This window comes from Gasterosteus aculeatus, chromosome 12, assembly GCF_964276395.1.
Source record: "Gasterosteus aculeatus chromosome 12, fGasAcu3.hap1.1, whole genome shotgun sequence".
NCBI lineage: Eukaryota > Metazoa > Chordata > Actinopteri > Perciformes > Gasterosteidae > Gasterosteus > Gasterosteus aculeatus.
This window is the reverse complement of record NC_135700.1, coordinates 24,672,509-24,689,469: the sequence shown is the minus strand read 5'-3', so window position 1 is coordinate 24,689,469 and position 16,961 is coordinate 24,672,509. Positions and strand designations below refer to the sequence as shown.

Here is a 16,961-nt window from a genome sequence, read left to right as displayed (position 1 = left end):
GGGGACGGATGCTCCCCTGACGTTCTCCTTGCGTTTTCTTCAATTAACAATCTAATAATTGTAAAAATAGTATGTTTATAATTATGATTATAATAATCATAAACATACTATTTTATTTGTATTATATCATCATAATTATTCTATCATCTTCATTATATCATTATAATCATTATCATGTGAAATTTTCTCCGTGATTTGTAACATTTTAACACAGATGGCCTTTAATCCGAGGAGCCCCTGAAGGCACCACACTGCCCCCCCCTCCCCTCTATAAATCACCTTCCTCCCCACTGCGCTGAATCGGAAGGCTGGGACCCGAAGGACACAAAGGAGCAGAACCTCGTGGACGCGTACTGCTCGACCGGATGTGGTCCTGAATGGGCAGAAGCCGACCTGAGATCAGCGGTACCGTCCTGTGTGATGGGAGAGGCAGCCGAGCAGGATGGGCAACAAGCAGACAACCTTCACCGACGAGCAGCTGGAGGCCTTTCAGGTGGAACATTAGCATGCATCAGCATTCACACTAGTAATGATTACTATTATACTGTGATGACGTCATGGCATGAGCAGCTTCCTCTCCACATCCATCACCCTAATTGAAAGTAGGAGGAGGTGCCGGCCGGTGATTGGCCGAAACGCCTCCCGCTGCATGTGATGCTGAGTGATGCTGTGAAAGCAGATCCTCCCAGAGGAGCAGCGGCACATCTGTGACGTCTGTGTTTGTTTACAGGACTGCACCTTCTTCACCAGGAAGGAGATCCTGAGGTGAGGTCACCATGACGAGGCACCTTCATCCATTGAGAGGGAGGGGGCGGGGCTACGGGTCAGCTATATATTAGAAATTTCACATTTTAAACCAGAATCAGACATTTGGTGCTTTAAGCAGGGGTGTCAAACTACTGCCCACATTGAGCCCAGGTGGGCCAGACCATTAAAAATGATGGGGGGGCGGATGGCGTGAATGGTAATTTTCAAGTGGACGCTGCTGCCTGGAGAAACGCCGTGGTCGAAAAGGTCTAACGCAGGGGTAAATCTCACAAGTCATCCGGCGGGCCGGATTCGGCCTTGAGTTTGACACTCGTGCTTTAGAGAGAAACTTAAAGGTTCTGAAAAAGCTCTTTTCTGATCAATAAAAATGTATAATTAAATGACTAATGATCAAATTATTGACATCACCTTTTTATGCCGAAGCCCCGCCCATTTTAGGGCAGCAAGAGAACCAAAGACCAAAATAGAAAAACATACATCTCTAATGTGATGAATTGAAACATAAAAACATTATTACGTTACATGATATTGTGTGTATATATTAAGAAACGTATGTTGTTGTCCTGATGGATGATAAAGTTCTCAGCGTTCATCCTGAGAGGAACATTGTGCAGCTGCTTTATTGTAACATGATCGACCTTAAGGTTACACGGACGATATCGTGAACTCGCTCCTCACCTTGTGCCTCTGGATTACACCAACAACCCCGACATCAGGGTTCCTCCCACGCTCATTGTCACTATGCCGGAGTTCAAGGTAGGTAGTCCTCTGTACACCTGTGACCCTTCACCTGTGACCTTTCACCTGTGTAATCACTTGTATCCATTACTTTCAATCATTTTACTCAGTCAGTAAAGACTGTCCCTGTGATTGACCTGTGGCAGGAGAACCCGTTCAGAGACAGAATAGTGGAAACATTCTCTGAGGATGGAAACGGGAACCTGAGTTTCAACGACTTTGTTGACATGTTTTCCGCTCTCTGTGAAACCTCGCCCAGAGAACTCAAGACCATCTACGCCTTCAAGATCTACGGTGAGACCAAGACCAACAGGTTATGTGTGTCCACGCAGGAGGTACACAGGTAGACTGGTAGACAGGTAGAAGCTAGACAGGACGGCTAGCAGACAGGTAGACGGGTAGTTAGTGTGGTGTCCTGAGAGGGCTGGTCCTTTTTTTGGATCAAGACAAGATTTTAAAAAGTATTTGAATCATTATTTGTCCTTATTTTTTTGCACCTACGCCTCACCTCATGGTCCCGACCTCTCGAGACATCACAGTAGGTAGCCTTCAAGATCTACGGTAAGACAGATCAACAGCTGACGAGGCAGGAGGTAGACAGGTATGTAGGTTGATAGGTTGACATGTAGGTAGGTAGCCTTCGAGATCTACGGTAAGACGGAGGTTAACCGGTGATAAGTGAACAGGCAGGAGGTAGGGAGACGGGTAGTTAGGTAGAGAGACAGATGAGCAGAGAGGTAATAAGTAGACAAACTATTAGACAGGCAGACAGACCGGTATGTTGGTCCTCAGCGTGATCTTGTGCTCCAGACTTTAACAGGGACAACTTCATCTGTAAGGAGGACCTGAAGAAGACCCTGAACAAGCTTACCAAAGGAGAGCTGACGCCAGAGGAAGTCACACTGGTCTGTAACAAATCCATGGAAGAGGCCGACCTTGATGGGGACAGCAAGCTTTCCTTCTCCGACTTCGAGAATATGGTCTCAAAGGCTCCGGACTTCCTCAGGTACTAATGCCGGATGTGAACCTGTAGGGTGTCTCACAGTGAGAAATCCGTTCCTCTGGAGGACCTTTGGTCTATCAGCTGAAGGTCATCATGTTTCTGTTTATGTCCGCAGTAACTTCCATGTACGGATATAAGACTCTCCGGCAGCAGAGGATGGACGTCCCACCTTGTCTTCAGGCGTCCTCCTGAGAACCCTCCCCCCCGGGCTCAATGCCTGTCCTTTGGGAGGGTCACAGAGGACCAGCATTAAAAACCCTTTTCCTTTGAAGAGGTTTGAACAGGGATCATTTTATACCAAGAGAGGAATCTATGTCTCCTGAGGACCTCCTCTGAGAACCTCTCAGCCAATGTGGCTTTTCTGACTTCCGTGCTTTGCAGAAAGGTCGGATCCATCGAAGGGATTGATTATCAAAAGCACAGTTTTAAAGGGCAACACGGCGACGAGCTCGGCAGCGGGTCTCTGTGAGGTGGTCATTACAGATGTTCGCTTCGTCGTTCTGGTGCTCAGTGACAATCAAAGTAAACTGTTGTTCAGTTGATGGAAGGGCTCTCTGTCACCTCACCTGTACTCCTTGGCTTTGATAAATCTCTTTCCCCAAAGCTTTGTTCACTCACGAGAGGAATAAATAAATAAAAGATGCTTCTGTTTCTTTGCGAAACCTCTTCTCTAAGAAACTGATCCAGGTTCATCTCTAACATATGGGGTTGATGGCCGAATAGATTGATTGAGTGGTTGTATGGCTCTATGGGATGGCTCGATGGATGGGTCAATGGTTGGATGGTTTGGTGGTTTGATGCTCGGATGGATGGTTTGAGGTTTTGATGGTCGGATGGTCGATAGTTGGATGTCTGAATGGATTGATGATTTGATGGATGGGTCGATGGTTGGATGGTTTGGTGGTTTGATGCTCGGATGGATGGTTTGAGGTTTGGATGGTCAGATGGTCGATAGTTGGATGTCTGAATGGATTGATGATTTGATGGATGGGTCAATGGTTGGATGGTTTGGTGGTTTGAGCTCCTAAAGGAATTCCACGAGGACTGATCTAAAGTATAACTTTGTCCCTCTGTGTCCATGTAGCACAGAGGAACATATGTCATGTTTTATCTGTTAGCTTTTACCAAATACATTCCATCTGAGAGCCTTTTGAAGAAGTTTTTCCCTCTTAAAACCTCTTGTATAATTTTTATTTATTTATTAATATAATAAACTCTCGAAGGAAGACAACTAAACATTTGAATGTTCTTAAAATATAAGAAGACTTAATCATACATGTATTAATTAATGAGGTATCTACAGTATTATTTTGTCACATAACTTCTATTTCATTTGGATTGTTAATGATGATAATAATAATTCTGATACAGATACTGGGTTTATTGCCACAATATTTTTCCTTACCGCAGGAAACAGAATCTCAATTTAACTTTAATCTTTAAAGAAATACTAAGTTAGCAGGAATCTAAAGACCACAGAAGGAGACAGGAAACACATTTATACTACAGTGACACCTGGCGGCGGGAGGTGGGACTTTCTGGCCATCATTATTTAGTACAAATTTAAATTAATATACCAATGAAGGAAGAACAAGCAGACAAAAAAACACCCACTTCAGATATACAATATGTTAATAAAGACAACTGGAAGCACCTATATTTAATAGTATATTAGCCCATTCCAGTTGGATGGTGTAATGGTTTGTGCGTGTGTGTGTTACAGTTGAACTCTGCGACTCCCAGCTGGAGTCCCACTGAGCTTTGAACAATGTAAGTTATTTCCACCACTGGGTCCAGAGCTGCTGCTGCTGCTGCTGCCAGGGGGGGTCCAGGCTTTTACACAGACCATATATTTTAATGGAGGAGAACATTTGGACTGCCCCCATCGACCCCTACCGGGGCTGGAGGTGAAGCACTCACACAGTGGAGGCACACTGACCCTGGATCAGATCCAACACAGAGCGTCTGAGGACACACAGCTGGCCCTGAAGAGACGGGCTCCTAGAGACCAGAGAGACGGACCGGAGAAACTGTTCCAAAGAGACGGACCAGGAAGAGGGTGGCTAGACGGACCGGAGAGACTGTTCCAAAGAGACAGACCAGGAAGAGGGTGGCTAGACGGACCGGAGATACGGACTAGACATTCGGACCAGAGAGACGGACCGGAGAGACTGTTCCAAAGAGACAGACCAGGAAGAGGGTGGCTAGACGGACCGGAGAGACTGTTCCAAAGAGACAGACCAGGAAGAGGGTGGCTAGACGGACCGGAGAGACTGGTTCCAAAGAGACAGACCAGGAAGAGGGTGGCTAGACGGACCGGAGAGACTGGTTCCAAAGAGACAGACCAGGAAGAGGGTGGCTAGACGGACCGGAGAGACTGTTCCAAAGAGACAGACCAGGAAGAGGGTGGCTAGACGGACCGGAGATACGGACTAGACATTCGGACCAGAGAGACGGACCGGAGAGACTGTTCCAAAGAGACAGACCAGGAAGAGGGTGGCTAGACGGACCGGAGAGACTGTTCCAAAGAGACAGACCAGGAAGAGGGTGGCTAGACGGACCGGAGAGACTGGTTCCAAAGAGACAGACCAGGAAGAGGGTGGCTAGACGGACCGGAGAGACTGTTCCAAAGAGACAGACCAGGAAGAGGGTGGCTAGACGGACCGGAGAGACTGGTTCCAAAGAGACAGACCAGGAAGAGGGTGGCTAGACGGACCGGAGATACGGACTAGACATTCGGACCAGAGAGACGGACCGGAGAGACTGTTCCAAAGAGACAGACCAGGAAGAGGGTGGCTAGACGGACCGGAGAGACTGTTCCAAAGAGACAGACCAGGAAGAGGGTGGCTAGACGGACCGGAGATACGGACTAGACATTCGGACCAGAGAGACGGACCGGAGAGACTGTTCCAAAGAGACAGACCAGGAAGAGGGTGGCTAGACGGACCGGAGAGACTGTTCCAAAGAGACAGACCAGGAAGAGGGTGGCTAGACGGACCGGAGAGACTGGTTCCAAAGAGACAGACCAGGAAGAGGGTGGCTAGACGGACCGGAGAGACTGGTTCCAAAGAGACAGACCAGGAAGAGGGTGGCTAGACGGACCGGAGAGACTGTTCCAAAGAGACAGACCAGGAAGAGGGTGGCTAGACGGACCGGAGAGACTGGTTCCAAAGAGACAGACCAGGAAGAGGGTGGCTAGACGGACCGGAGATACGGACTAGACATTCGGACCAGAGAGACGGACCGGAGAGACCGTTCCAAAGAGACAGACCAGGAAGAGGGTGGCTAGACGGACCGGAGAGACTGTTCCAAAGAGACAGACCAGGAAGAGGGTGGCTAGACGGACCGGGGATACGCACTAGAGATTCGGACCAGAGAGACGGTCCAGACAGGCAGACCAGGAAGACGATAGACGGACCAGAGGGACGGACACACATTGTGAGGCAGTACTACAGTACAATTACTATGTATGTATGAGAATAATTCAAAATAATAAAGGTCATATATTATAACACGCAGATCATTCCAATAGACATATGACCTTTTCATCATGGGAATGCAATTTTTGAGCAAGGTGCTTAAACGGCATGGTCCTTAAGACCTTAGTTAGACCTTAGTTAGATGTATCTTTCAATTTGGTTTATATTTTCATCTCAGTGAAAAAAAGCACACGCTGACTTTTTTTAACAAAAAAACCCAAATAATAAAAACGATGTGTTTTATTTACGTTGAAAAATATCTGCACTCAAACTTCAGAAGTCTGAAAAGCAACTTTATTTCGATCAAAGACAAAACAAGTAACCATCAACATCATAATTGTGGCATTGTTTAAAAAAATTATATTCATTTAATACAAAATTCACAGTTTGAGAGAGATTAAAATAAAACATGGGCAGAATAAAAACAGAACATAAAAAAGTTCATAAAAGTGCAAACCTATTTGAAAAAGATTGACTTTCTAACATCGTTGTTTACGACTCTGAACTACAACAAATAGAGCGTATTGATTTGGAGCTTTATGGTGTGACTGAAACCGTAATTAGGTTCAAATATTGGATCATAACCAAACAGGAAACCAGGAGATATTTAACGAGGATGAATAGAAGTCAAACCAAACGTAAACCATCTGATTCATCTACATTTATTTTCTGTGCTTTTATTGTAACAGTCAAAAGTCTGAAAATCAAAATGAAACAATATTGAAAATATTTTGGTTGTGACGATAAAATGAATTAAATACACTTTTGTTTTGAAAGGATTCTTGTTCCTGTCACTTCGCAGCAGACAATAAACAATACACTCAGAGGGTCCCAAATATTAATAATGATGACATCTCTAAAGCTCATTGGACCAAATGTTTGTCATGTGACTGAGATGTGAGGACGTAATTATGTGCAGAGATCCGCCATCTTTCCTCTGTGTGTAATGAAGGCACGTAAAGTCAGCTGATCTTGCTGACTGAAGGGGAAGACTTTTCCGGCTGACCTTTGACCTCCAGGGAGGTTGGGGGGGAGGGGGCAGAAACCCCTTGACCCCGTGAGCAGCTCATGTACAGAAAGACAGCTCTGGTCCTCCTGCAGACCAGCTACTTCAGCTTCTCCTCCTCCACCTCTTCCTCTTACTTGTTGTTGTTGTTGTTGTTGTTGTTTAGGCCGAGGCCAAGGTCTGGGTCAAAGCCCGGCGGGTCCCTCAGGGCGCGCGGCGCTAGCCTCTTCTTCAGGAAGAGCTTCTGGAGGAAGCGGCTGCTGAGGCTGAGGGGGCAGTAGCTGTGGATGAAGTACATGAGGCCCACGCCGGGCCCGGCGAAGTAGCGTGCCCGCGGCCTCGGCGCCAGCAGCGCCCGGGCGATGGTGTCGGTGACGGGGCTGAGGTCGGTGTTGGCCTGGCTGGCGTACAGGTGGAACAGCTCCTTTGTCTCCGTCAGGTAGTCCTCGCCGTACTCCTCCAGCAACGCCGGCGGCAGAGTCCGCAGCAGCTGCTTGTGCTGCTGCTCCCAGTAGGCGTGGTTACTGGACTGACCTGCGGGGGGACACAGAGCAATGTGGTTACCGCGGCAACGGGACTTCCCAGCATGCACGAGTGAGCAGGTCTCAGAGTCCGAGCTGGGACCAGAACTTTACGAACGAGTGCCTCCAGTTTCCCCCGACGGAAGGAAGGAAGCGTTTTTTGGCGTGTTGGTAGTTATGGCGTTATGGTCGTGTCTACACTCACATCCAGCACCTGAACCAGAACCCGAGGACTGTGAGGGGGGGGCTCTTACTGTGGATCAATGACCATGGATGATAACACGTGACCAGCAGAGATCATGTGATCTCATGACGAGGACACAGTTAGTTGACACAGTGAGGTGGGGTAGAGGAGGTGTAGAGGTGGTGTAGATACAGGTGGTGTAGAAGTGGGTGGTGTTACCGGTCTTGAAGGAGGAGGGCAGGATGGTGCACACTTTGACCCCCCAGGGCTCCAGCTCGTGTCTCAGTGTGTTGACCAGGAGGTTCAGAGCTGCCTTGGACGCTCCGTACGCTGCTAGGCAGGGAAACGGCTGGTCACCTGAAACACGGGTATGACATCACCATGACATCACCATGACATCACGCACACTGACCAATGAGCTTCCACTCGGGAGATGTTTACTCCTAAACATTGTAAACATGAGTTACGGGTTCAAAGACAAATAGACCGTTAGCAGGAGAAGCTGCAGGGCGGGGCCACACACTGATTGACAGGTTACTGATAGACCACAAAACCTCAGTCCATATATGGTCATATCCTGTTCGCTGGTGTCAAAAAAACAAGATGGCGACGGCCAAATCGATGAACTGAAGGCTTTATTTTGGCAGTCCTTAAACCCAAAGACAACGTCCGATTCTCACGTCACAACAGTGTGTGCGTGCGGCGGTAACACACCCGCTGGGCTGGAGATGGTGATGATGCGACCTTTGGCCTGACGCAGTAGCGGCAAGAAGCTCTTGGTGATGCTCAGCGTGCCGAAGAAGTTGACTTCCATGCAGCCACGGAAGTTAGACATCAGAGAGAGCTCAATGTCTCCAAAGTTCACACACACGCCGGCGTTGTTCACCAAACCCCACAGACCTGAGGACACACAAGACGAGGGGGTGAGGAACACGTCCTGAAGGTACTTGGTTTGTTGTCTGGTTTACTGAAGGAAACACGGTACTACTGACTTTGTGTTTCTGAGACAGTCTCTCTGTCCGTCTGTCTGTCTGTCTGTCTGTCCGTCTCTTTGTCTCTCTGTCTGTCTCACTGTCTGTCTGTCTGTCTGTCTGTCTGTCTGTCTGTCTCTTCCGCCGTCCATTCGGGACGAGGTGGTGCTCGGAGAGCTGGTGAAGGAGGGCAAAGTTGTGTCCCAGATAAGGAAGGTGTCTTCAGGGTGCAGGTCTCCTCCGCTGAGACATGTGGTGTCTCACAGGAGACAGATGGTCCTCACCTGGTGATCAAGCTGAGAATCGAGGGGTTTGATGTTTGTGTTTGTCTGGAGAAGAACCCTCTGCGCGTTGGGGGGGGGGTCCGGGGAGGATATGGAGGGTGAGCTCTAAGGTCCCCCACCTGAAGAGGAAGACATCAGGCAAAGAGGGGGGCGGCGAGCAGAGGGGAGGACAGGGGAGTCCGAGTCCTCAGCAGGTACGGGGCGGGCCAGGTGAGGGCCTGGAGGACTTCTTCTCCGACGCGTTGCTCGACATGGACACGTCACCCAGCAGGAGGTCTTCAGACTGAGGAAGAAGGGGGGAGGACTACCGGGACCGAATGGAGGATCCTGAGCGGGTGGGCGGAGCCGGATTCCAGATCGACTACCGATCAATTGATTATATATTATTTATTATATAACGTTTGTTGATGGGAAGTATTGTTTTAAACTCAACTGTCTCTCTTCCTGTCTGTCTGTCTGTCTGTTGGACCGTATGTCTTTCTGTTTGTCTTGCTGCCATTGTCAATGAGCCTTATCAGAGCCTCCGACCCACAATGCTTTGCTGTGTTGTGGTTACGAGCTACTGAGGGAACTTTTGCTTTGGTGTGAAGTGTTCCAGAGCCGAGGAGACATAACAAGGAACCGGGCAGTGAGACACCTGGAGGAGACGCCCAGGTGAAACGAGTCAAACCTGTCCACTGAAAAAAGACTACATGGGAATGAAATAAGACTGATTCATTGATGTATTACAAAAAACAACTGAGTCATGTTGAATTTATTTCAAAATTGGATCTACCTGCCATTGATAAAAAACACTTTTGCATTCTTATTTCAATAATGTTTCTTTTCGTTGTGCTACAATGAATTTCTTATCTTATTTAGTGTTTTTATTCATAGAGGTGTCCTGTTACCTTACGGCCACATGACACGGAGCTTCTTTTTGCTTTTGAATGACGGTCGGGGGGGAAACCAGCCACACAAACAAGCCGTCTTTGCTCTCCAGCGTGTTTGCTTCTGAGTGGTCAGGAGGGCTGTCGAAGGATGTAGTCGGATCCAATGGATCAGACGATTCAGAAAAGGCGATTTGGACTCAAAATATCTTAATTACTCCTCATTTAATCCTCAATCACCCTCAGTCATTTCCCCCTCTCACACTTCCTCAGTCGCTCCTCGGGTTCTTCTCTTGAATCAATTCAACAGTTATTGAGTTGTTTCCATTCCTGCCTCAGTGGTTTCTTGGAAAGTCCTCGTTGGCTGGTGTGAACAGTGGAAACACAGTGAGCCGAACCAACAAACACACATCTGGACCCGGCTGCTTGGCGCCAGCAGACGCTGGTTACCTTTGAGGCCCACCTTGGCCTTGGTGTCCAGCAGGGCCTGGTGGACCTGCTGTTGCTGGGTGATGTCCACCTGAAGGAGGGTGAGGCGGGGGGAGCAGCTCCTCTCCAGTTCTCGAGCTCCCTCTCCCGAGAGGTCCAACACCGTGGCGAACACCTCGAAGCCGAGATTGTCCAGATGTTTTGCCGTTGCGGTCCCAAAACCAGAGTCACATCCTGCAGGGACACGAGGACCTGCTCATCAGCAGCTGCTTAAGTATCACAATACAGCAGATGATCATCAGTGTACTAATAGGCAAATATTTGGGCTGAACCTAAGCGATAGAATGTGGCCGAGATTAATGCAACTAAATATTGTAACGCAGTTAACGTTTGTTAACGTTTGTTTACTAGGACAGCGGAAAGGAAACAGCAGCAATCTGCAGTCAGTTACATCAAGATGGAGCTTCTTGCATCGGAAGTCAAATGAACCTGAGCGCGGATCACTCCACGTGTCAACATATGCTAAGCTAGCTGCTAGGCTACTTCCACCTCAACATCTCACGTTACCCTGCGCGGCACACAGTCTGCAGAGGACCACTGCCAGGTAAAGGCTTAAAAGACACCGGTTGGAAAACGTCCTGCTGAATGTGGGGAGATCAACGTGCACGAGGACAACAGTCAGTTCAACGCGCCTCCGTGATGCTCAAATGTGTGTCGCTTTGTCTTTAAAATAACATAACAATTAAACACCAGGGTCTGAATACACGCTTTGTAAAGTGATTACTCATTACTATCAAGATTTAGTCTTTAGAAGAAAAATATTCGTTAAAAACAACATTGTGACAACAACAACATAACATTCATTAATCGCCATTAATCGAGATGAATGAATTTCAAAACGTGCAATTAATTAGTTTTTTTATTTATTGACAGCTCTGGTAAATACATTTATTAACTTCATACTTTCACTCTCTGATTTGAACACTTTATGATGAGGATGAGGTACTTTGAAGGGTGTTTTGCTGTTTTTGGTTGGAAGCGGGCCAGCATGTCAGGTTACAGCGATCACCTTTCACCTGCTTGGTGACGTCAGCCTGCTGCTGCGGACGCTCCGAGTTGTTTGGATAGGCGGCAGGTTTGGACATGATCCGGCGTCACGTTGTATGAAATGATGAAGTGAATGTCAGGAGGCAAGATGTTCCCCAATCCCATCGCTGCTGTGCTACATTGGATAAAAGACTCTACAGTTGATTGTGCAACACGTGCTGCAGCTTTGTGTTTACGTGTCTTCGTGAGGTGGGTTGCATGTGAGATCCTGAGCAGATCAGAACCACGACACCAGGACCTTTTTAAAGCTGCGTGGAGCTCAAAGACGGGGTTAAGGTCCCAGGCAGTAACTCACTCTGTTTGTTCCTTTTGTGTCCGAGAGAGACGTGCCAGGGAGAGACGTCTCACTCCATATCCCAGGGAGAGGGGGAGGGAGGGGGTGAGGGAGAGACCGGGAGAGAGAGAAGGGGCCTCCGTCAGCCTCTTCTGGACCTCGGAGACGGGGGTTCTTCTCCACCAAAACAGGCAAGTTGGGGGGGCTGCTGTTGCCACGGGAGACGCGGTGTTACGCAACGACGCTGAGGGCTCCATCTGGCCCCCTCGGATGGAGAAACAAACGTGGATTGTAGGCGTAGGAGAGGTCAGAACACATCTGTCTCTGGGCGGAGGCCTCCACATCTGCACTTCAGCTCCATCTTCACCAGAGCCAGAGTCTCATTAGGACTCCGGATGAGTGATTTGAACAAGTGCATCTGCAAAAGAGGCCCCATCGGGTGACACGAGGGGTTACGAGCCGACAGCTGCTTCTTTTCTTAACCCTCCTCAGTGTGTCTTTGTGACCCCGTGGTGTCTAACTTCTCATCTATTTAGGACCTGACAGGCTTCTGCAGACAATAAGTAAAGCAAATATTTACTTTAAATCCTGAGATGCTCTGCAGCTGCGTGTGAAAAGATGTGCGTTAAGAAGCCTCAAGCAGAGCCATGTGCTGCAGTCCAGCTGGAGGTCTTCACAGCTCCAACGACATCACTTCCACAGGGGATGAGGGGATGAGTTAATGAGGGGATGAGGGGATGAGAGGATGAGTTAATGAGGGGATGAGTTAATGAGGGGATGAGGGGATTAGGAGATGAGGGGATGAGTTAATGAGGGGATGAGGGGATTAGGAGATGAGGGGATGAGTTAATGAGGGGATGAGGTGATTAGGAGATGAGGGGATGAGAGGATGAGTTAATGAGGGGATGAGGTGATTAGGAGATGAGGGGATGAGAGGATGAGTTAATGAGGGGATGAGGTGATTTGGGGATGAGGTGGTGAGTCAACGAGGGTACACACTGTCATAATGCCATTTTCATAATCTTGTTCTCATGATGGAGTTCTCATAATCTTGTTCTCATGATGGAGTTCTCATAATCTTGTTCTCATGATGGAGTTCTCATAATCTTGTTCTCACGATGGCGTTCTCATAATCTTGTTCTCATGATGGCGTTCTCATAATCTTGTTCTCATAATGGCGTTCTCAGGATGCAGCATGACTCCACCACTCTCGCCAGCATACTCTCCTTTTCTGACCCCAATCGAGTTCTTCTCTGCTTGGATGTGGAAGGCGTATGAGTTCTCATGGTGGAGTTCTGATGAACTTCTTCTCATGTTCTTGTTCTTGAGATCTCATTCTCGTGATGTTGTTCTCATGATCTAGTTCTCCTGATGTCTTTCTCATGAAATCTGCTGTGTCTCCAAATATTCAACATGTAAACTTCTCCGGCTCTTGGTCCTGAGGCAGTAGAATCATATTCTTGGAGAGACGGTGCTCATTGCTTCATCGCTTGGAAACTTGTGCCATGAGCAGAGGTCATGTGACCGGGAGGAGGAGTTAACAAGGAGCGATCTGTTACGCAATGCTGGCTATAGTCAGAGTGTGTGTAGCTGCTACAATACGCTGAGGTGTGATGTCTGAATTCACATAAAGAGAATCTTCTGTTGAAATGAAGCGAAGAAGTACTAAAATACAGCGAGCAAGAAGTATTTAAATACAAAAATGTATTTAAATACAGAGACAAGGAGTAATGAAGTACAGAGAGGAGCAGTGTGGGGAGACAAGTTAAGAAAAAGAGAAACAGAAACGCCGCAAAGTAAGACGATGTATATTTATAAAATGAGGAGGGAAGAGAGGAACGTGAAGAGGAATGAACTTAGTGCAATTTGTGTTCTGCTGCTTTTCTTTCAATGCAGCTGTGTAACTAAACCTTTGGACCAGAGACGTCTCCTGAGACCGAAGCTTGACAGAAAATAACCGGAACAATGCGAGGGAAGATCTGGCCTCTTTGTCTGGGGGGTTTATTCCCAAAGGTCCCGCCCACCTCTGAATTAATCAAGATAATCAGGAGCGTGATCGATGATCAAAGTGGGGCTGCAGTTCACTGAAGCAATGAGGTACGAGAGGCTGTATTTCATCCTCCGGTAATGTGATAGTTCGGGGGTGTTGTTCAGTCTTCCCGAACAGCCCGAACCCCTCGAACTGTTACATTATTGAAGACAAAGTACTGCCTCAAGTACCTTATTGATTTTATAATACGTGACCAGCGAAATTATAGTAAATAGTAAATAAAGAGCTTCACCACAAAATGGCATCAGCCACGTTGTGTATCGCATTTTAGTAGCCTAGAGGAAACAGCATGGGGTCCCCTCGCTCCGTCTCCTTCATCCACGTCGCTGACGACCACCTCGGCGGCCCGCTGGTGAAAGCTCGCGTTGCCCGAAACTGAACATTTGTTTCTGGTGGTTTTCCAGCGATCGCCACCGAGCTGCAAACTGAATCTACGGAACGCTCGGGTCAACGTGAACGGGTACGGTACATTATCGCCCAACAACGCCCCCCGCCCACTCACTCTCAACCAATCACAATGCTGGATTTCATCTACCCGTATTATAACACGTCACATCACGTGTCATTTATCTGACGCTTTTATCCAAAGCGACTTACAATAAGTTCATTTCAACCATCAGGACACAATCTCAGAAGAACAAGACACGAGAAAGTGCAGTTTCATCTGAGTGAGTTGGTCAAACGTGACTCAGCGTTTATTACAGTGTTACAGGACTTCATTCGCTAATCTTCACTCAGCAGTGTGTCTATCGGTGTTTGTGTGACCCAGATCTCCTCGCTGAACCACACCTTCGTCCAAAGTCCCTCAGTGTTCCCTCACATGCCCCCGAGAGGAGCTCGTCCTGCAAAGGCTCATGGGAACCGTAGTCGTTCGATGCTGAGCTAGTAGTTATTTGCTATATATGATCATTGTTGAATTTGACTTTTAGTTACTATACAAGTCTGATCCAGCTCCAGGTCTTTGAAGGAGGGCTGGGGTGCTGTTTACCTTTGGGGCCACAAGGGGACAGAGCCTCTACGATGAGTCCATCTTGGACTCTGGCCCGCAAAGGTCCTCCCACACCACGTCGGCCACGCTGAGACATGGTTAAAGTTCAAAAGGAAAGTTCCTCAGGCGTCTTTCTGTGGACCTTTATTCTGAAATGTGTGCGTTTGGCAGACGGGCTCCGCATGCTGCAAACGAGCGAAACTCCTCAACTTTGTTCCACATTGAAGATGAGGGGAAGCGTTTTGGTCACGAAAGACGCCACACACCCCCCAACACCGAGTGATCGAACCCACCTCCTCCGTTTGGCCTCCGGAAGCCCAAATAAAAGAGTCGGCTGTTTGGACTTCAAGCAAAACGCCAAATATCTGCATTCATGATTTAAACCGAACAACGAGGTAAAAGAACAACGACGTCTCCGTGGTGACAGAGACAGACACACACTGACAGCACACACACACACACGCACACACACACACACACACATGCACACATAGAGTGACAGCAGACACACACACACACGCACTCACACACACACACACACACACACAGACAGCAGACACACACACACACGCACTCACACACACACACACACACACACACAGACAGCAGACACACACACACGCACACATAAAGTGACAGCAGACACACACACACACGCACGCACACACACACACACACACAGACAGCAGACACACACACACGCACACATAAAGTGACAGCAGACACACACACACACGCACGCACACACACACACACACACACACAGACAGCAGACACACACATGCACAACACACACATGCACACATAGAGTGACAGCAGACACACACACACGCACGCACGCAGTCGCTGTGGCCATCAGGCAGTCGCACAACAGAAAGTCGGTCACTGACCTGCGACCCCCCCTGTAGTGAAGCTGGGCTGTTGTTTCACACACACACAGTGACAGCAGACACACACATGCACACACACACACAGTGACAGCAGACACACACACTGACAGCAGACACACACATGCACACACACAGGTCACTGACCTGCGACCCCCCCCTGTAGTGAAGCTGGGCTGTTGTTTCACACACACACACACTGACAGCAGACACACACACACACACACACACACACAGCGAGTGTGACCTCGTCTTGTTGACACAACTCTGATGTCTCACATGAATTGACGGAACCTTTCGTCTCCTCACGGAGGTTTAAAGCCATGAGAGACACGAGAGGACATTCTTCTCTCTCCTCTTTCACGTCATCAGAAGACAACACCAACTAACCTAAGCAGAGTGGGCGGGGCCTCCTCCTACCTGTGACAAGGACGGCCTTTCCGCGGGCCGGCAAGGCGGCGCCGGGCCGCGCCAGGCCGGTCCTGGCGGCGGAGTAGAGGCAGCAGGCGAGACCCAGCAGCGCCAGCAGCAGAGCGGCCGGCAGGCAGAAGGACCACAGACGCTCCGCCAGCACCGTGGCGCCCAGCCACGCCACCAGGGGGGGGGCGGGGCCCAGGTGGGACGCCAGGAGCCGCTTCATGGCGCCGCCCACAAACACAGCCAGGACGCCCAGGTATATCCAGGAGGGGAAGGTGTAGTCGTCCATCATGGAGGAGATACAAAGCACCTGGGTTACCTGTCCGTCTCTCTCTGTCTCTGCCTGTCTCTGCCTGTCTCTGCCTGTCTCTGTCCGTTTCTGTCTGTCTCTGCCTGTCTCTGCCTGTCTCTCTGTCTGTCTTTCTGCCTCTCTCTCTCTGTCCGTCTTTCTTCCTGTCTGCGTCCTCAGATTGCAACACAGGAGGGAGAAATGGCTCTGGGAGCCTTGTCCTCTCCGTCTCTCTCGGTGTATATATAGAGGAGAGCTGCAGGGGGGGAGGGACTACAGGCTGCAGCCCTGCATCTAATCCCCCTCCCCCCCCAACACACACACACAGTTAAAGTTATCAAAGGAGCGAGTCCTCGGCACGCCGAGCGGAGCCAGAGATGGTTGCTGCTGATCGGCCTGTCAGAAGGACTCCTTTGGGCTGTAGATCTGTCTGACCGTGAGGTTGATGCCCAATAAAAGATTAGATCTGTTCTTCTGTAACCTCGAGCTGCTGTGTGTCTCCGTCAAGGAAATGCTCTTTAACCCCGTCTCCCCGGGACAGCCGCTGAGTTTCCCTCTGCTGCTTCCTTCTTCAACCTCCAGTTCTTCAGCGTGAAGTCAAAGCTTCTTTTGTTAAGGGGGGCAGAGGGCAACTCCTCCTGTCCCATAGACGTCTTCTGTCTTCATCAGAACCGCAGAGACTCTTCAGACGTCTTCA

The 16,961-nt window shown here is 48.8% G+C and overlaps 2 protein-coding genes across 3 annotated transcripts; one reads left to right on the top strand and one right to left on the bottom strand.

Moving 5' to 3' along the window:
* Positions 1 to 214: 214 nt before the first annotated feature.
* Positions 215 to 3,152, top strand: LOC120831428 (calcium and integrin-binding family member 2). The gene is made up of 6 exons (XM_040196830.2): positions 215 to 493; positions 731 to 765; positions 1,413 to 1,524; positions 1,653 to 1,800; positions 2,317 to 2,512; positions 2,625 to 3,152. Exons 1-6 carry the CDS (start codon positions 443 to 445, stop codon positions 2,644 to 2,646), a joined length of 564 nt encoding a protein of 187 aa, XP_040052764.1. The 5' UTR covers positions 215 to 442; the 3' UTR covers positions 2,647 to 3,152.
* A 3,115-nt stretch (positions 3,153 to 6,267) lies between these two features.
* On the bottom strand, positions 6,268 to 16,512 carry hsd11b2 (hydroxysteroid (11-beta) dehydrogenase 2). Of its 2 annotated transcripts, XM_078086087.1 has the most exons (6): positions 16,379 to 16,512; positions 15,979 to 16,338; positions 10,274 to 10,486; positions 8,414 to 8,599; positions 7,919 to 8,056; positions 6,268 to 7,528 (listed from the first exon to the last, which is right to left on the bottom strand). In XM_078086087.1, the coding sequence occupies exons 2-6, from the start codon at positions 16,265 to 16,267 to the stop codon at positions 7,128 to 7,130; spliced, it is 1,227 nt and encodes a 408-aa protein (XP_077942213.1). In that variant the 5' UTR covers positions 16,268 to 16,338; positions 16,379 to 16,512; the 3' UTR covers positions 6,268 to 7,127. The 2 variants fall into 2 exon arrangements, with proteins under 2 accessions (XP_077942213.1, XP_040052759.1); XM_040196825.2 differs by having other exon boundaries at positions 15,979 to 16,403.
* Between the last annotated feature and the right edge of the window lie 449 nt (positions 16,513 to 16,961).